The following is a 20,566-nucleotide window of genomic DNA, read 5'->3' as shown; positions in this document are numbered from 1 at the left end:
TTTTTAAGTAAGATGGACATATTTGGTCAGTTGGCATGGGTAGATGACAAGGAATAACTCCATAAACCACAGTAACTTGGATCGCTTTCCTGTGGGTGAACTTATTTCCCTTTTGACAAACTAGCAAATGAAAGAATTTCAGTCTCAGTAGAACTTAGGCCTGTATGGGTCTCAAAAGGCTTTTGAAAGGGAGACATCTGTTCTTAAATCAGTTGGATGCTTTTGAAAGTTTTACTCAAAGACTAATCCTTCAAAAAAGCCCATTATTAAACAAATGGAAAAGTGAAACAGATTTGTCTGAATTTAATGCTTCATGTTTCCTGCTGCAAATACAATGAATGTCCTCATTAAAATGCTCACAAAAGTCCAGATAGTAAGATACTATCAGAAAACAGTTATGTGAATTATTACTGAAATTGTGGGTATGTCAACTACTATGTCCTCTGGTTTAAAGAATAAAACCAATATATGTTCCATTCAAACAAACTCAAATAGATAGTATACACACAATTATGAACAATAAGTATTGAATGACCATGTATTGCCTATAGATACTATTTGTCATTTATTATAAATAATGAAATAAGTAGTAGAATCAGTCGTTTATGAAAAGGCAGCCCATGAAAAGCCATAGAAGTAGGATTTACCATAAATTCTTTTTGTCTGCTTGACTTGTGGACTAATGCAAAAGCTCTAGCATCTCACATGGGGTGGAAGAGGGTTGATTCCTGGGGCTGCTGCTCCTAGCTGTCAACCTCTCATCCCTGTTCCTCTGTCAGAAGGCAAGACCAGGAGGCAGAACGGCAATGTTGACTTATTTCCCAGTGGCCCACAGCCTGTAGTATCAATTCAAATTCTCATAGTACCAGTTCATACTCATCTGTTTCTTTTTGCATTCACCCTGTGAGCTCTTCTCTGTGTCTCTAGTTTGCAGTCCCTGCTAGATTTAGCAGCAGCAAGCTGAGGAGGTTGCTCCATTCAGGGTCCTCCATAAGGAACCCTGAATGAGCCGCCCCAGATGCTTTTTGATCTGTCTGTTCAGCATGTGCCACAGTCTCACCAGATGGTACAAGCAAAGAAAAACAGACATAAAATTTCAGTCCAATCTGACCTGGTATTTAGGACTTAACACTTTGGTGGTTTGTGGTTAAATTAATAACTCTCTAGAATGTTATGAAATTAACTCAATATTGAAGAAAACATTCTGTTTAAATTTGTTTGTAGGGTGGATCTCATGTGCTGGGTGGATATTGAACAGTTCAGGAGGATGCTCCACAAGGATAAAGAAGGAAGGGAGGAAAAATCCAAGGATATTAAAAACAAGTACCTGAACAAAAAATACTTCTTTGGACCCAACAGCCCAGCTACCAGACAGCAACAAGAACAGGTACCCGTTACAAAAGCATTCATTAAGAAACTAGTTGCTGTGACTGAGATGAGTCTGTCATCAGCTTTACTCTTACTTTTCCCAAGCTATCTCTGCAACTGTAATCTACATTTTTTGGCCAGTATTTCTGGAACAGAACCAGTCTGGTTCTGCTTTGGTTGTCAGGGTCCCTTACTTCCTGTTCAGGGTCACCCTTCCAGGTCCTCACAGAACATTTCTCTTAAATCCTGATCTGAGGCCACAGCCAGAGCACGCACAGCACAGCTCAGAAAAAGTGTAAAAATGTTTTTCAGGCAGAGTGGCTTGTTTCAGCTTTCTATTTTTGGTGTGTCAGTAAAGTCACAGATGGCAAGTCTGAGCTGTGGTACTCAAATACATCTTCATACTTATGAAATATACTTGGTCAAGTTGGGGTATTATTTGCCAGAGTCTGTATTTTATTATAGGTAAGGACAAATGTAATCTGTTCCCTTTTATGAAAAGTACATGTGAGCCTTGGGTAAGCATGCATTAAATGCTTTGCTTACAGTTAAGCTCATGCTTTGCTAAATCAAGGATGTAGAGAGATAAAGGACTTCTGGTATACACAAAAGTTTATTTCATGTGTTATTGTGTTTGGATTGCTTAGCTAATGCATTCAGGTGGAGGATGGGGACAAATCCTTCATGATCGGCTTCCTCCAGCGGTTTTGCTAGAAATTCAGCAGTGCATCCAGAAGAGATTAGAAGAACAATGGCTGCCATTGTTCCTGGCAGATGAACAACGTGGGGCGGAGGGACAAGCAAAGGTAATTTTTTAACAACAGCAACACATATGGGCATTGTTTTTTGTTTGGCTCATTGGGAGAAAAAGGTTTGGGGGAAAACAGCCTATAACTCACATTCACTTTACATTGAAAAAGACACCCTAGCACATGCAGGTTGAAGCATTTAGCTTGATAATTGTGAAGGCAGTTCCTCTGAAGGCAGAGTCTGGCTGACAGTGTTATTGTTAGATCCTACATCTGAAGAAGTTGGTATTGGCTCTGCTGCCAAGGGAGAAAGTTAATCTTTGCCATAATGTTGCACTCTCCATGTGCCATTCTGCCTGAGCCATACACTTGCGCACAGAAGAAATGCTGCTTTGTAAAGGATTTGCCCAAGGGGACAAGAACGCAAGCAAGTGGGCTTCCCATGCTGTATTCACTCTCTCATATGGTGTCCGTATTTTCCCTTCGGGAGCTACAGTGCCTGTAGAAATGACTGCTGGACTTCTGAAATTCTGCTTGGTGGGGATGTTAACTGCTACAAGCCTTGCTTCCAACAAGTTACTCTAAAAAGTTGCCAAAAAACTTGGAATGAGGAGCCGTTCACTCTGCTGGCTCATTAGGAAGACTGGGGAAAGGGCAGAGCCAACATCTGCCTTTTACAGGAGCGCCTCTGTCGTTGGGATCTATGCAGGGAGATCTCCTGCTCATGACAGTTGCAGAACAACTTGTTCTCTGCACTTCCACAAGAGCTAGGAAATGTGAATGTCACAGCAGAAGGAAACTTGATGGTTCCACCATGCGGACAGACATGCACACCGCAGTGATTCATAAAACTTACTTTCTATGATTTTTTTTAACATCAAAAGGGTTATCAGAAGTGTTGTTGGATCCTTTTAATTGATTTAGAGCATTAAGGAATTGGAAAAGTGTAGATTCTGGTAAGCCAAACTGTAATCTTAATAATGATAAAATTGAAGCAAAATTTCCTAGTCCTCTGCCCTTTGTAGCTGCACTCTGCTTCACTTATGAGCCCTGGCACAAGACCATGGGATGAGGCTAAGCTGCTTCCAGTTCTGGAAGCTAGCTTTTGCATGCCTCTTCTTGCACCTGCTGCACTGTACTGGCAGGGAGAGTAGCCCCTGCAGTTTGGAAAATGCTGTATTAAGCCCTAATAAACAGTTTGCAGGAAATACATAGTTTTAATCAGCTTTTAGTCTTTCCCTAGTCTTTCCCTTCATTTTTGTCTCACTGCTCTTTTCTCTTTCTTACTGCAAATTCAGAGGATGAAAAGGTCCTTTGAAGAATGTATTTTAGAAGAAACGAAACCAGATGACATTCTCCACTTGGCTTCATATTTCACAGTGACCAAACACTGTGGGCATGCTATGTAGTCCTTATTCTGAAAATCTGCCCTTGATTTGAGGTGTATTTTTTGCTACAAAGAAGCTGAAGGATCAAGTCTGTATTTCTGATACAGCTGTCCAAAGGAACAAAACCAATTCATATTAAAAAAAAAGAACAATGTCATTAGACTCAAAATCTATTCCCAAATTAAGTGGTACATTATGGGTAGGATAAACCAGGGGAAGAGCACCATTTCACTGCCATTGCCTCTTGACTTAACTCCTCAGTATTAATGAGCGAGGGCTCATTTATAGCTTAACCCTGGATGGTGTTCAATGTGGGTCCACAAGTTTCATGTATCAAGAGCCAAATGAAGATGGTTGAAGTATCAACTATTCTCCCACTGTGGTCTCAATCGTTAGAGGGCTGAACATTAAACAAAAATATTAAAAAAAAAAAAACCAATGATAATCTTTTGTTCAACTGTAGGTAAGGGACAGAACCGAAGATCTCCTAAGCCAAAAGCAGGAGAAGACAACTAGGATGTGGAAGGCAAGTGAAGTTTATTATGTCTCATGTGTCTGCAGTTTTGATGTCTTTTCTGTTCAGACCTTGCACATCCTTCACCATTTCCCTGCTGACAGCGTGAAGCCCAAATGCAGTGCTGTCAAAAGCAGGCATGATTGTATTGGCTACAGTGGGACAAAAACTCACATCACTGGTGAATCTAGCTCCCTGCTGGATGTTCACGGTAAATTTCTCTCCCTTCCTGGCTAAAGAGGTCATACTTGAAAAAAACATGTCTCATCCTTCTCTGTAGAGTACTGTTAACCCTCCTTAAACTGGTATTGTACCTTTAATTCACATTTATCTGTATTTTGCATGCTGTGGACTTATTGGGACAAGCTGTTCATTCCAGCATCTGGTAGTTTATTTATTATTGCGAGTGGATTACGTGCAGACACAAAAGGGAATGTGAAGTATGCAGTGGAGTGGGCAGGTTTAATCATATCTCACAGTATCTGTTTCATTTAGAATTGTATTTTAATCTTACAGCACTGAGATAATATCAATTTTAAACATCTTAAACCTTTGTAATAATACATTTCATCAGATGTTTGCCAGTTTTTTCTCTTGAAGAGCAGTGAACTCTTGGTGATTGCCAACATACAAGTTGTGTACATTTATTCAGTTGAACTTTTATTGTCTGTTGAAATCAAACTGGAGACCCGGTCACCAATTATCCATGCAAACCATTAGCTCGGAAGGGATCCAAAGTGCATGTGGGTTCTGTTAACTGAGTTTTCTTTTGTCTGTTTGTCAGGAAGATGATTATTTTCCATATTCTGCTTTAAGGTTATTAAACCATAAGCTAAACAGTATTCATACATCAGGATAGGGGTGGGAGCAGCGTTTTGTTCCTCCTTTTATGAATATGCCCCAGGAGGAATTTTTCCCAATAGCTTCTTAAACCCTGGTCACAGCAGAGGGAACATGTTTGGAAATTTGGAGGAGGGCCGAGAAGATGCCACCTTACTTACTGTCTAAGTTGCACTGACTTCATTTTAACCAGAGGACTCTTTGGACAACCACCACACACCCTCCTGCAAGGGTAGGCGCCCAACCCTGGCAAGCTCCACAGCAGAATCTGAACTGTATCCCCTGTCTTTAAGCAAAGCTGCAGAAAGTCTTTCAGCTTAGCATCAGGTTATATTGCCAGGACTGTCTGCAACAACTACAAATGCTCCTGTCCCATGCAGACCATTGCATGGGACCATTGCAGAACAGCACTCCATCTCTCCAGGACTTCAGGAGTTTTCTACCACTGTTACAAGACAGTTTTCATTCATCCATCTGATAACAAAGGGGGATTGTTTGGCTTGCTGCTCACTGACAGCACAAGAACTGTTTGTTCAGGAAGGCAGGCCAGCCTGAACTTCATTTCAAACAAACTGTCCCTGCATAAGCCATCTTTCTTTCTCCACCCTTTCCTGGCTGCCTACTGTTCCCTGCTTTGCAGCAGGAGGATTTCCAAAATGTCTCGATGACTTTAAATTCTATTTTACTATTGGTAGTTTTATTCCACCGAGAGCAAATTCTCTAGCTTCTGTTGGTGATCATGGCAACACATTTCAAAGCTCATTTTGTTAGTGAGATCCCTGTCAGAAGCATTTTACAACTTTTAGCTATGTGGTTTGTCTGTTCCTTTTTCTTTGTTGTTTGTTTGCACAAAACTCAAACTGTTCTCTAGAAAAGTAGCCTGTTGCCATAATCAATAACAATAGCTGTTTCCATACTTTATAGTATGTACTCATATGGTCTAAATCATTGTCAGTCATTTCCTCTCCCATCACGTTTTCCAAAAAATGTTGCCCAAACCAAACTGGAAAAAAAAAAAGAAAAAAGAAAGAAAAGAAAAGAAAGGAAAGAAAGAAATGAAACCTTGCCAAATTCTATTGTATCCATGTCATAAACCCATAAACTACTGAAAGTTAGGGTCAGTGCAAAGATAAGAATCAGACAGTTTACGCTAACTAATGCCTTTGTTATTGCTTTTTGAAACAAAGTTTATTTGGTGCATTTATTTCTTCTCTTGACAGCATGTGGACAATAAGTGGGTTTCTTCATCTAGTGAAATAATTGCTTTCCGCAAAGCGCTGTTGAATCCAGTGACAGCAAATCAGTTTCAACGCTTTGTGTCCCTGAAAGGAGACCTCCTGGAGAATGGAGTGCTCTTCTGGCAAGAGGTACAGAAGTATAAGGTACGGTGGTAAAACGGCACAAGGGGAGCATCATTCAACTTGTAAGCAAATGCATCCATTACTGCAAATTAGGAGAATTTTAACAAGAATATCTCTAAGCATTTTCTTGTTCATAGTAAAACCTCCTTCACCATTTATTTGTCTTTTTCTTTGATGAAAGTCCTGATTTCTTAAGAGTAGCTGTTTTTTAATGACTTGAATGTTTTTTTTTGTGCTTCTTCAAACTCTACCATTCTTTTCAATCTCTGAAGGGGTACTAACAAATGCCCAGATTTTGGTATACATGTGTTGAGCAGTAGAAAATATGCAAGCAGTAAATGTTCATTCTGTCTTTATAGCTAAACACTGTTAAACAGAGGGATTATTGCTGAGTTGGGTAGTTTTTCAAAAATCAGAAAGAACTTTGAAATTCAATCAAATGTACAAATGTAAATATGGTCTCTACCCAAAAAACTTGCATGTAAAATGCAGACATCATCTCCCTTACACCCTGCACAGTTGCATCTGACTGCCACTGAGGAGGTGGCCAAGGTCAGCAGGGGTTTTCTGTCTTCCACATGCATTCCGCTTCCAGCAGCTGCTGTCGTGTGAGGCAAAGCACAATCAGAAACCTCTGGAGTGAGACTTTAAATCACACAGCAGCCTCCTAGTAACACCCTGGACTAAAGGCAGATCTTTCACTTCTTCCTTACTCCCGTTGCCTCTGGGATTTTGCTGGAGCAAACAAAGCCTCTCCTGGGCTCCTGAACATAGCACAGGCAGTGTGAGGTTAGCTAACATGCTCAGAAATTAGGAGCTGAACACAGGTGATGCTGCGGTAGCACTTGGAGATCCTGCTGCAGACATGTGGGTGCACTTTCACTGGATAGTTCTGGCATTTGAATTTGGGGTCTACTTTAGAAGCTGAAGCTTCTCTGCTTACAGAGGGCAATCCTCCTGTCAATCCAGTGGCTTTGACCCCAAAGTTGTAGGCCGATATTCTCTCTGGAGGTGCTGCTGTCTCTCTTGGTTACAGAGTGACCGTCTTATAGTAGAAACATCACATTAGGGCATCTGAAGTTACATGATATAAATGCTTCTCACAATATCCGACATTTTTTTTTTCAGATTTGTGACTCTTCATTGCTACGTTTTGGAGGACATGGAAACTTTCTACAAATGTGGAGTGTAGTTTAGACTGTTTTCTTTGTGTGTCTGCTTTCTGAAGAAAGGCCTCATTGTTTTATGTCCCACCCCCTCTCCTTCATTTATGTTAATTTTATTTGTCTTCTTATCAAGAAAAAGCACAATCTGACCATATTTCTACATGCATGCGATTTGTCATGGTTGGCAGTTGATGCTCTTTATAGAAGCAAAGGGCTGGAGCAGTAGGAGTGTTGTGGGTCAGGCTGAACTGGAGGAATATTGCCAAAGATGTGGGCAGTACTTTGCATAGTGCATGCTTGTGTTGTCTGAGCCCTATCACGCCATCAGTTTAGACAGAACTCCCTTTGGGAGTCAGTGTCTGCATTGCTCCTTGTAACCCATTTGGGCTGGCAGCACATATTGGGACAAACAAAAAATACAAAAAAAATTTTTGAAAACAAATATGAAGAAATATAACTCTGTGGATCATTTCCATCTGTTTCTGTATGTTCACGTCTCATTCCTCTTCATATCTTATGGCTTGTTTTTCTTCCCTCTTACTACAGCTCTCTGCATTTTCTTCTGTGCTAGATGAGCAAAGAAAACCATAATATATTCTTAGGATATATTGAATATGTTTTTGTATTGCCTTACTTTCTTCATTGTAGCTGTTATCATTCTTTTTTTCCTTCACAAAACTAAAAAGTATTCATAATAAAACAAAACTGTTCTTCCACATACCACATTTCTGGTTAAAAGCCCTGTTTTTAATTTCTTTGCAAAGTAAATATCCAGCCTCCTCTACCAAAACTAAATGCATATTCTTCATTTAGAGAGCACACTTCCTGAAAATTCTCTGGAGTGCTCATTGTGCCTATGGAAGATACATGCGATAATCTCCTGTTGTTATAGAAATGTCTTGATATTTATAGATAGATGGAAAGTACACGTTTCAAAGGATTTCAGGGAAGCTCTTTGAATGATTTTTCTCTCCTGTCAAAGCCCAATAGTAGCATCACCAGAGTGTGAAAACACGGTAATAATAGGTTTTAACAGAATGATAGGGTCACATTACCAAGAGCAGAAAACCTCAGTGCTCCTTTGAGATCTTACTCGTGTAAGTTCAGGTTTGTTTTGTATTCTGTCTATCCTGCATGAATTATTTCAGACATTGAGGTTTTGGGAAACTACAAAATCTTAATGACTGGAGAAACTAGAAATGAATGGAAGACTGTACTTGTAGCTTAAATTGTCTCCTCTTGTGCCAGCATTCTTGGTTATAATACCTTGTACCACTCAAAATGTCCCCCTCTGTTCTTGGAGTTTGTAAAGCATTTTTTTTTTTTTTTTAAAGTTACTTTGCTAGTCATAGCAAGCTCATTGTGAAAATCAGTGCATCTCACACCTGCAAGTGTGTTTGTCTTTTCAGAAATGCCTCCTATTTACCAATAACGTACTCAGATTGAGTGCAGGACAAAGACTACACTGTTCCATCAGAATGTGCAGGCAGAGACTATCACCTAAAATCAATGACTGCTGTGTATCTGCATTTGCAAACCAGAAGTCCCACTCATGTTTTAACTATTGCTGTGACCGTGCACATTTGCTATAAGAATTTCATCCTACATACTGAAGGAATCTCTTTGTATAATTATTTTTGTATGACTGTTACTCTTTGATCACTGGGCCCCTGGAAAGGGTCTTGCATCTCTCTTTACACTGACTGAAAGTGCTATTTTTCATCTTTCAGGACTTGTGCCATTCTCATTGTGATGATGCCACAGTCCAGAATAAGATCACGGCTATCATCAACCGCTTTATTAATTCCACCGTACCCCCAGCTTTGCAGATTGACATCCCAACTGAACAAGCACAGAAGATTTTGGAGCACAGGAAAGAACTAGGACCTTACATTTTTAGAGAGGCGCAGGTAAGAAGCTGGGAGAATCTCTGTAACAGATTTGGATAGAGTTTGTGTGGCTGATTTTAAGGACATCCTTTGTTACTTACGTGGCAATTTTGACTCCATACATAAACCTAACCATGAAGTAGAACACTAGAGTCATCCATTTCAATTAAGATTGTATGGTGGAGATGACAGAGAAGTTTCAGATATTTGCTGCCAAATAAACTGAAAATTTGTGTCAGCCAGCTGATATGGGAAAGGTGGTATCCAGCTCTGTGTTAGGAGTACTGTCAGTTGAAATGAACTTTGTTTATTTTTTGAATTGCTTGTTTATAATTTGGTTAATGCCAGAGAAGCAATTTACAGTTACAGGATTCATTCATATAAATATTAAAAAAATATTAAAAAAAAAAAAAAAAAGCAGATGTGAGTGAAGCACAAAGCTCAACTTACTGAGTCTTTCCCTTTTCATTACAGAAAGTCTGCAGGCAATTTTCTCTCTCTGATCTTTTTACTAATCAGACAAAACAGTAATCTATAAACCTTTACTACAGACTTATTATTTTCTTATTCCTCATTACTATAATCTATGACTTATCTTCTAAACCCAAGAAAGCTAATCTGTTTTATTTTCCTATCAAATTTCCATCAATACCTTTAAAAATCAAATGCGAGTGCGCAAAACATTTGGATTGCAAAAGATGGGTGGTTTGTCAGACAAAAGGGTACGTATGGATCCTAAGAGAAATAAGTCTCATTTCAGCCTATGTAAAAGACAGTGAACTCCAGAAATGTGGCACAAAACCAAGGAAAGAACTTGGCCAAAAAGTTGTGACTCAAATATGACAATGACTCAAGTGTCACTTTCAAGTACTTTAAACCAGAAGCAGTGAGGTGCTGAGCATACTTGACTACTTAGAAGCCAAATTTCTCAATGAGAATTAAACATCTAAATAAACTGAAAAATGTGAGCCTTAGTACATGCAGCAACAGAATTCACTGAGCCCTTCTGTTTGCTTTTTAAAAATTGTTTTTCTTATTCTAGTTCAAAAAAGACCCTGTGAGAGATTATATCATTTAAAAATTATCCAAGATTTGCTCATAGATCTGTAATGTGGTTTAAGAGGCTTTCCAGAGGCAAAAAAGTATTTCCTTTCTCTTAAGGAGGAAAAAACCCCTCTCTCCCTAATGAACTGAATAGTTGAAATACTTGAACAGAACAGTGGTGCAAAAGCAATTCTACTGGTGTATATTTTATCAAGAATACTTGTAAAAAATGATGGATGTTTTCATTAATGCAAACAATTGTTTAGGGAAATATATAAAAAAGAAAGTGCCTTTTAACTATGTTTTAGGAAGATTTCTCACCAGTAATAAACACACTGATGAAAAAAGCATGTGCCGAGCAAAGCTGGGTTGAAATGTCAGGACACAGTACGTAGGAGGAACAAGGCTGTGTATTCAAAAAGAAATAGTTATTACATTCTCACGGTAAACTATACTTTATTTTACAGCAAACTCCGTCTTTCTAGTACAGTCAAGACTGACTTTCTTTTCTTTCTGCACAGATGACTATTTTTGCTCTTCTGTTTAAATTTTGGCCAAAATTTTGTAAGTTTCAAAGCCGTTTGGATAGTGATGAAATTTTGCTTGCCTTGGAGAGAAAAAAAGGAAAAAAGATGCAAAAGAAGGAAGGCAAAACATTAGAGGAGAGGCTCGCAAAGCTTCAGGTGAGAGCTGATGGACTGAATAAAAACTGTTTCATGAGCAAACGGATAGGAATCCAAATATCCTTTTCTCAGCCTGATCCAAAGCTACCGAAATCTTTTTGTTAGACTTCAAGCTTTACATACAATGTAGTCCTAGGGCGATTAGTTCCCAATCCTGCCAATGCATATACATATGTTTAACTTGAAGCAGATGAGTCAGTGGAATACTCCTTTCATTAAGCAGGGAGGAAAATGTATTTTAGCGATCTTTTGTGCCAAGAGAATAGCGGAAAAGAGGTCTGATTTTTTTAAACTCCATGTATACTTCATGTGTAAAATGGGTAACTGCAAACCTGCTTACACTTCCCATGTGTACTGTCCTTTTTAAAGAATTTACAGTCCTGCTGGGTCACAATTTACAAAAAACAAACAAACAACAAGATTTCATGTTTCTTTTTCAGAAGGAGCATTTGAAAAGGCTGCACATTATTGTTTAAAATACTTATGAGCTAAATGCTTTGTATAGTCTTTGTCTTTACTTGAGTATTTCTCAGCTTTGACAGTGAAATTATTAGACTGTTCACAATAAGTTCCCAGACAGTGTCAGTGCATTAGCACAACTGTGACCTCTGCAGTGGAATGCTCACTTGTAAAATTGTTTTTCTTGGAATTTTATTAATAAAAAAAAAATATATTTTTTTTGCTATTGATTATAGGCTTTGCAAAATATTATTTTTTATGAAATGTAATTGTTCAGCAAGCTTTGAGGAGAGAACATTCCTTTAAGGGCAGAGAAATGATTGGACTTGCAAACCATCATAAGTAGCGTTAAAAGACCTTTACATATTTTAAATGCCATGTACACATGTGTTGAGACATTGCTTATGATGAGAACCACATGAGCATCCAAACAGATAAAGACATATGCCTGTACATTGCTATCCTCCTTTTAGACATGTGAAAGCTCAGGACCAGTGAAGTGTTACTCAAGGCCACACAGCAATGTCAAGTGAAGTCTAAAATTCAAAAACCCATGCTGCTTTCTCCAAAGCACATTGCCTGCATACAGATATGTCTGGCAAGGCCATTGGCAACACTTACAGTGCAAGAATGCAATATTTCAAAGTAATGCACTTTTGTGTTTTTGCAGACTTATTTTTTCCATCTGTTTGTTGCCTGTCTATAAGATTTCTGATTAAGATCAAGGAAGTAAAGAGAAAATCTTGGCCAGGAGGGCAAAAGCCTAGCTTTTATGGGGAACAAATGGGAAAGGTGAATTACCCATCTGAGTTGGGAAAAAGGGTAAGAAATTTTAGAAAGTGACAGGCAGGGAATGCGGTTCAGTAAACAGTTTACAGACTATTCACAAAAAATATATATATATTATCAGTAAACCAGTTATTTCCTCTTGAAAGAATAGGTGGAACAGATAAGTCTTTGAAAAACCCTTTCCTCTTCAATTATTTTTAAGTTTGCCTTTGTTTGTTCTCCTACCTGAGACTTCTGTCCCCTCAGAGACAACATAACCAACCATTCAGACAATTGATCCAGTCTCCCTGGCAGAGCAGTGTAGGAAGCTCCTAAAGCCAATCAGCCTGGTTCAGGATCAAAGCCTTTCCCACCTCCTGCAAAGTTCTGTTCCTGTTCCCCTGCCCCTCCATGCTGAGGGAGAGGAATAATCTGGCAAGCATTACAAATGATATTTTTTCTTATAGCTGTTTCCCCCCCACCTCATATCATTTTTGTTTTATGTCAAATGGAACAACCATCCTCCTGTGGGAGGAATTTTGCTTTCTCCTTTCTCCCAGATTTGTCCTTAGGGTGGCTGATCTGTGTGGGCTTGCCTCACTGTCAGAACCGACTAGATAAGGCAGCGAGGCCTTGATGCAGCATAGAGGAAAAACAGGCACACAAGGTAGTTTTCACTGGACAGTGATGCGTGACTTAGTGTCATCTGACTATCTCATTATTTTTTGTGGGTGCCTTTTGGTTATTTACGGGGCAAATGCTGTTGAAGGCTTCCTCGCCATGGTCTCAGTGCAGGGGATGAGTGGCTGACAGTGAGGGAAGCCATGCATGTACTGTGCAGAGACCTCTTCCAAGCTTTGTGTCTGAAAGGCAGGAATAAATAGGTATGGTGTGAAGTAAGCTGGAATATTCAACACCATGTGATTGCTTCTGTATATAGCTGAAATCATTGTTTTAAAAGATATTGCCTTGGGAGAGCATGCTTTTCTTGTCCCTTTTCACACATTTGTCCTTAGTGTGGCACAGCTATATGGGCTCTTCTTTGCCCTTCTGTGGATTTGTTCCTCTGGTAACTGCACGTGCCACATACTTTTAAAAATATCATTAGTCACTTTTTGCAGGCTGCCTCGATGCTATTATTTGTAATGTATTGCCTACACAATTGCCCTTTACCCCCAAAACAGATTTTGAAATGTTAGATTTCAAGTGTACAAAATAATACTTCCACTGTAAATCTGTCATTGCTCTTTCCGTGCCCTTTAACAGAGAAAGGTTAAAAACATATATATTAATTTTACTTTTCCATGTTTCCCACCATCTCTTTTTAAGCTTCTAAGCAGTAAGCTTATTTGTTGGTAAGTGGTGTACCATCAGGAGATATGACATTGCCATAACCTGGCTAATTTATTATGAGAAAACATCATTAAAGGACTCAATTCACCGTTCTCATTTAGAAACACAGCAAACATAAATGATGGTATTAATATACTATCCTATACACCCTATTTCTGTATTGGTTTTGGCCTCCTTGCTCCAACAATTGCATGTCCCACAGATGGTAGTGAGTCTGCTTGTGGAGAGAATATAAACACCATGCTGCCCGGGCAGTTCTATGCCCTAAAATCACCATTACAGAGGATGGGTCCATTGGTCAGTGGGAATGGTAAGGAAGGGAAAGGCTCCATGGGAGCAATGAAGTAGGATATTCTGGTCCTTTTCCAGATCTTTCAGGGGGTTTCTGAGCAACTTTGGGAAACATTTGACCTCTTTTTTTTTTCTTTTGTTTTTTTCTCACTTTCTCATTTGCATGCAGGAGAGTTATATCACTTGCCTCATTGGGATTTTGTGGGTTAATTATGTGAGGTTAAATGTGAACACTGATTAATGTCCATAACGAGTTTTGGGATCATCAGGCAGAATGTGCAAAGATGCAGCCTTAATAAAACACTAAAACAACATGAAAATGACAAACACTTAATCACTAGAGCAGTTTACCAAGGGTTACAATGCCTTGTCCTTCATTGTAAATGTTTTAAACAAGATTGCCCATTTTCCTAGCATGTATGCTGTAGTTCATTCACAGCTTCTGGACCAGGCTGGAATTAATCATGGGAAGTCCTTCGTTCTACATTTATACCCAAGGCTCAATTAGGGTACCACAATGGCCTCTCTGTCCTTAAAATAAGTTCTCTTGCAGGTGTTCCCTCTCACTTAGTGATAGCTCACTCTTGAAGCAGTTATTAAATCTAAAATGAAGATAGTCAGTAGGTGTGTAGGGGTCAGGAAATTTTGATTAAGACAAAGAAAAGTATTAAAAAAGCAGTACCTCCTGGTATCTTTTAGTATGCCCAAAGTGATGAATTATAAAACTGGGCATTACAAAACTCTGTCCACAATATGTCCATCATATAAAACGACACTGCTTACAACACTGTCATGTTTCCAATGACAATTTTTGCTTCCTCAGATTTGCTTTTTACATTAGCTCAGCAGCTCCTGTTTAGAGCTAATTATCAGTTCTTATTATTGTCAGGGTAAAGAAGTGGATGCAAACCTCATCAATCTGCCAAGTAGTGCTCTGGGACGAGATACTGGCATGGGGAGAAGACCAACATCATTTTCAGATGGATATGAGTGGCAGGTGAATAATAAACATTTTGCTGCAGATATCATCATTCAAGAGAGATAAGATGATCTTGGCAGAATGGGAAGGTGGGGTTTGGTCTTGAATACTACTTACATGTGGTTCTTCAGTACCTGTTCATTCCTGTACCATAGCTTTGCTGTTAGAAGGTTAACTTTTCAATCCTTCCTTCCTTTCTCCCATCCTTCCTTGCTTCCAGGTTTAGGTTCTGAGTAGTATTAATGCCTAAAAACACATTACGATCTTTAGGTTTGGAGATGTAAAAATTATCTGTATTTAAATATAAGTTGAAGGAAAGGAAGTTCAAATCTGGAATAAGAAATAATTCACTACTTGGGAAATTCATATCTTGAAAAAAAAATGGTTTAGGCTTGAGTCCTGTTCTGCTCACTCATCAAAAACTGAAGCTGAACTCATTTTGGAAATCTAGTTACTTGGACAGAAATTCAGACAGAAAATAGCCATCTAGTACTTCTTGGAAACAACTCACGTGATGCACCAAATCTGTAGTGAAAAGGTGGCAGTTATTTTACTGGAGAAAATGGAATATTAGACACACCACCTTGGGCATACGAAGTGATCGCTCATAGCTGCCCTGACACTGACATAATATAATGGGAAATCTGTGCAACCACATAATCACAGCTATGTCATGTGATAGAGGAGTAACTTGCACTCTGGCCACTGCTTAAATTCCACAGAGCTCCTGTGGCATTACATTAGTGAGAGCAGAATATAGATAATAAGTCTGAAATATTCTCAAAATCTGAAGCCACACTACAGGCTGTATGAAGCTCACAGTCTTAGCCCTTAAATAAGCCTTTTAACCTTCACTCATACCTGTTCCAAGCAAAACCAAAACCAATCAACCAACCAAAACAAACAATCAAACAAACAAAAAAGCATAACCTGAGATGGGTGAGCCAGGATATCAATATTACATTCCTAAGCCCTCAAGAAGAGGCCAGGTAATTGCAGAAGGCTCAATAACTTTTTTTTGTTGTTGTTCTTTTTTTTTTTTTTCCCTCCAAGCCCCTTTCTTTTATGGGAAGGTGCTTGAAGTTCTTAACAAGTACACAAAATGACAGATGGGTCTCAAACTTCTGATGTTGTAAGAAAAAAAAAAAAAAAGCCAAATAACCACACAGTTCCCATTTCCCTTCTGATTTGAGAGAGTGACCTGAAGCTTACAAGGAAACTGAACTGTGGTTCTTGCAATGTAAAAAGGCAGCATTTGTTCCTTAGAAAAGGAAAGAATGACCATCTCTGGATGTCCTGCTTCTACTGGTAGCAGCATTCTGCTGGAGTGAGCCAGCAGAAAGAACTGTGAGGCTAATGAGACTTTCTATGATTTGAGATATGGCACATAAAAGGATGTGTCAGGGAGATAAAATGAAGTCCTCAAAAGGACTAAATGTTGCAGCTTTGGAAGGGGAAAGGTCTGTTGTGTTTAGTTTTTGTAGAAGAAATGAGAGAATAGGACTCAGAACTAGGGATAGAGAATAAATGAAGATAAACATTGTATCTGTCAGAGTTGCTTACATTACATCTCATGGTGTTTTGCGATTTGCTCATTTGTAGCAATATATTATTTTTCACGTGATTCTAGTATTGTCATGAAAAAAGTTCTCTTTTCAGTAACGGAGATTATTCAATAACTGGGATATAATATAAACAAATTCTTAATCTCATGGTCGAAACAGACCATCGACAACCAGTGGTGTGGTCAGGAGGCTGATTTTTTTAATGATTCTTGCAGGCTTCCTGGTCTTATTCCAAGTACATAGAAGCCTTGGAGCAGGAGAGAGTACTCCTTAAAACGCAAGAAGATGTGGAGAAAAATTCATCATCATTCTTTACAGGTTGTTATCCAAGTTCTGTAGTTTATGAGGACAAGCTTAGCTAAAATTCTCTCAGCATAAGGGCTTTGTTCGCTCTTCTTTGGAGTTGCATACATAAACATCTGCCTCTCTTATGCTGTCTGCAGGAGGGTTGCTTTCTGCACCACACTGATGAATGATAAGTTTTCTACAAAAGGGAAAGTGAAAGTTGCAAGGTACTACATTGCCTTTACTGTACAGGCTCTGTTGCAGAGGTGAATATTGGCCATTCATTCTGCACAGTGACACAGCAATACTGTTTGAGTCACACACAGATTTCACTTTCATGGCTTCTTATGCTTCAGCGACTTATATACAACCCAAGAGATTAAACTATTTTATTTTCACCAGTTTGTCAGTATGCAGCATGCTTTCAGGACTTGTACGAGGCATTACCTCGTGCTTCTGTGAATGTCCTCTTACCATCTTCCTCAAAGATATTATGACCTCTTTGTTCCTTAAATAGCTCCACTTACCAGTAGGGCTAGCAACAGCACTATGTAATACTAAACCATTCAGCTTCACATCATTTAAATGTTCTTTTTAAATACAGGTACCTCATCTACATCCTTCATGAAGGCTAGAAACTCTGAAAAACCCACCATTTCTCCAAAGAGGAGCGTGACTTTGGAGAAACGCTCAGATCCTCCCAAAGAAACAGAAAGTGAGTACCAGACTGCCAACAAGTGTGCTTTGAAATTTGGATTCTTAAAAGCTAGTTTTCCTGCTGTCAGTGCTGATGCTCATTAGGAGTGAGCTGTCCCATTCCAAATCACGTTTAACTGAAGCTGTACAGCCTCAACATGAAGGCAAGATTATTTTTTACTCCAACCACGGTAAGTGGACCTAATGTTGGCCAGATGGAATTTTGTTGCAAAATGGCAGTCTCTGAAATGTGGTTATCTGGGCTTTCCAGTTAAAATATTTTAAATAAGAGCATGAGATGACTGGAGTAAACTCAGACCCCATGGAGTCTGGCAAAGACCTGACACAGATCTAGCAATAGATCATCCCTGCCGAAGCAGATTAAACATTAGAATGGGAGAAAGAAATAGGACAGCAAAGAGATCTGTTAAAAACAGAAAAACAGATTTTGCTTCAAAGCTTGGATTTTTAGATGAAAGAATCCCCTGGAGAGTTTTTTAAGCCTTTGCTGAAATTAGATAGACTTAAAAAATAATAGAACTTGGATTATTGCTCCCCTTTCTTCTCTGTTTCTCCTTCATCTTCTATTTCTGTACTTCAGCACTTCTATTTTAGGCAAATAGGTGTCCAGCCCTCCCTCATCCTCCTAAACTTGCCAATGCCTGAAGACACTCTTTCTGTGGCAGCGTTTTTTGTATGTGGCTTCAGGAAGAAAACCACAGCATTCCTCATTCTGTTCTTTCCTCATGTTCTCTTTCTGCCCTCTCATCACCTCTAGCTGCAGGTGAAATTCATTCGGTTGTGTTGGACCTTATGGCTCTCTGCAGATATTACAATACTTCATGCATTTATGCCTTTTTGCACTGCAGTTCTGCTTCACGTGCAATTATGTCAGCATGGGGAGTTCTTGTGCTGGGTCTTTGGTTCTTCTCTGTAGCTGAGAAACCTCCAGCTGGGCCCAGTGCTCGAAGGGGCCCTACAAGGTCACTGCAGTCTTTTCTGCAGACCAGACCAGCAGTTCCTGGCCCACCTTGATTTTCTAAACCTGAAAAAGGCATTCCTGACAGGCACCAGGCTGTGGAACAGGCTAACAAAATGAGAAATGAGAGGTCTTGAGAGGTTTGATAGGTCTCTCCCACTCGTTTCAGCTACAACCCATTCTCCAAGCCCACTGGAAGTTTGCCTGCCCTGCCTTTTCCCAACAGCTCATGTTCCTGCTGTCCCTGGGTGGTTTCCTCTTTTTCCCTCATGACTCTCTGGTGGCTCTCCTTACTCACATAGTGATCTGCTCACTCTGCTGATGGGGCAAAACAGCTGTGAAAGACCACTGCTGCTTTTGATGGGACAGCGTCTCTCTGCTTTGTTACAGAGCCTTATGCCTTGGGTATAAATGGCAAAGTTTTGGTAGTGGTGGGCTGCAGGGGTGGCCTCTGAGGAGAGAGCAGGGGCTCTGCTGATTCCACCGAGGTCGGAGGAGGAGGAGAAGAAGAGAAAGAGGAGGTGTTCCGTGGCAGAGCAGATACTCCCTGCAGCCCAAGTAGAATCACACTGGAGCAGAGGGAAAGAGTGAGAAGGATGAAGTGGCAGAGAGAAACTGCTGTGTACAGACTGCAGCCTCCCCCCTTGCACTGCCCAGTGCCTCACCAAAGAGGCTGTGTGTGACCCACGGTGATAACAAGTAGGGGAGGAGAGGTGCTTGGAGTGAACTTGAGCCAGGGAAAGGAGGAGGAAAAGTGTTTTCCCTAAGTGCATCCACATTTCTTTCTCCCTTTTTGTTTGTTTTTGCTTCCCACTACCAAAATCAGTAATTATTTATTCTAAATGGCAGCAAATTAAGTTAATTTTCCCACTTCCAGTCTGTTTTGCCTGCAACAGTAATTGATAACTAATCTCCCTATCATAATTTTCATGCACAAGCTTTCTCTCTCCTGCTCTTCCCGTTTTCTCCCCTCATCCTGCTGGGGGCAGAGTGAGCAGCTGTGGGTGGGAGATGTGCTAGGCAGGACGAACCCATCACACCTTGTTTCTCAGGTGTTCTCTTACACTTTTTGATGCACTTTTTGAAGACTTGTTCTGATTATTTCAACTGGCTGCCACACAGCAATGACATTCTGATACCTTTTGCAGGCAGATTAAAATCTCCCTGAGGAAGGAAATGCAGAGACATTCACCACAGGTGGGCAGGAGACACAGAACTAATGTGCGTGCAAGGTTTGTACTCAATTTCCAGAGCAAAGACAACGACTTTGACCATAATTAAGAACCATGAGGCATTAGTCAAGGGTAGAAAAGAAACATCTTCCAATATATTCCCTATCAACATGATTGTGAAACTGCCTCTTGTGTCATTTATTAGTTTAACAGTACGCCTTGGAGGCTCAGCTTAGAGCAAGATTCCACTGAAGTATGCACAATACAAACAATGACGTAGTCTTGGTCCTAATGATCTTATAACCAAGCCTAGTTCTTCAGCACCTAATCTGATGAAAAAGTAAAACACTGCGTTAACTGATAGCTCTGAAGCAGAGTGTCTCAGCATGCTATGGTCTCAGTACTGCAATTCACACAGCTTCTGGTTATCAAGAATAACCCTATGAAGTGTCTGAACTATTCTAAAAACAAACCCTATTGTGATTTGTTCCCAGTCCAGTCTGATTCCTGGTCCAAAGTACACCTTCTGCCTCATTTCTCAGTTTTGATCCACATGAAAGACTCAACATATATCAGGACACCGATCTGATTGATAACTTTTGCAAAACATCATTCTTCCCGAGGTGTAATTCACTGGAAGGCTGCAGGAATTCATAACTGTTGGGTAGCTCTCCCTTCTTTCTTACTTCCTTTTAAAACATGAGTTGAGTCTTAAAACTAAGTTGTAAAAAGAGCTGGAACAGAGTTGATAGCGGGGAGTGAAGGAAGGGCAGGGGCAGAATTAGCTGCTGGGCAGGGGACAGGATGATGATAGACCTCTCCACATTTTCCAGACCACTTTAAACACCAGTCCCCAGCCACAGCATTGTTGGCTCCATTCTCTACATGTGTGTAACGCATGTAAGAGAAAGGCAGATCAGGGAGCTTCAGCTTGCTGAGTTCCTGACGACTTATTCCTGAGCTAGGGGTGGGATTGTCTTCTGCTCCCCCTCCCAACCTCCTGGACAAGAAGAAGGA

The 20,566-nt window shown here is 39.9% G+C and overlaps 1 protein-coding gene across 1 annotated transcript in view; it reads left to right on the top strand.

The window, feature by feature from the left end:
- Positions 1 to 19,649, top strand: part of RGS22 (regulator of G protein signaling 22) — a 63,722-nt gene extending 44,073 nt beyond the window's left edge. Inside the window, exons 18-27 of the mRNA XM_082752766.1 lie at positions 1,225 to 1,387; positions 2,016 to 2,174; positions 3,969 to 4,031; positions 6,080 to 6,241; positions 9,117 to 9,296; positions 10,841 to 11,002; positions 14,763 to 14,870; positions 16,633 to 16,735; positions 17,307 to 17,417; positions 19,526 to 19,649. Of these exons, the coding sequence (XP_082608892.1) occupies positions 1,225 to 1,387; positions 2,016 to 2,174; positions 3,969 to 4,031; positions 6,080 to 6,241; positions 9,117 to 9,296; positions 10,841 to 11,002; positions 14,763 to 14,870; positions 16,633 to 16,735; positions 17,307 to 17,417; positions 19,526 to 19,545 (1,231 nt within the window). The 3' untranslated portion in view covers positions 19,546 to 19,649. The remainder of the gene's footprint in view (positions 1 to 1,224; positions 1,388 to 2,015; positions 2,175 to 3,968; positions 4,032 to 6,079; positions 6,242 to 9,116; positions 9,297 to 10,840; positions 11,003 to 14,762; positions 14,871 to 16,632; positions 16,736 to 17,306; positions 17,418 to 19,525) is intronic.
- The last annotated feature ends 917 nt before the right edge of the window (positions 19,650 to 20,566 follow it).

This window comes from Aythya marila (assembly GCF_965140915.1).
Source record: "Aythya marila genome assembly, chromosome: 2".
NCBI classification, from domain to species: domain Eukaryota; kingdom Metazoa; phylum Chordata; class Aves; order Anseriformes; family Anatidae; genus Aythya; species Aythya marila.
This window is presented reverse-complemented; position numbering and strand designations above follow the sequence as displayed.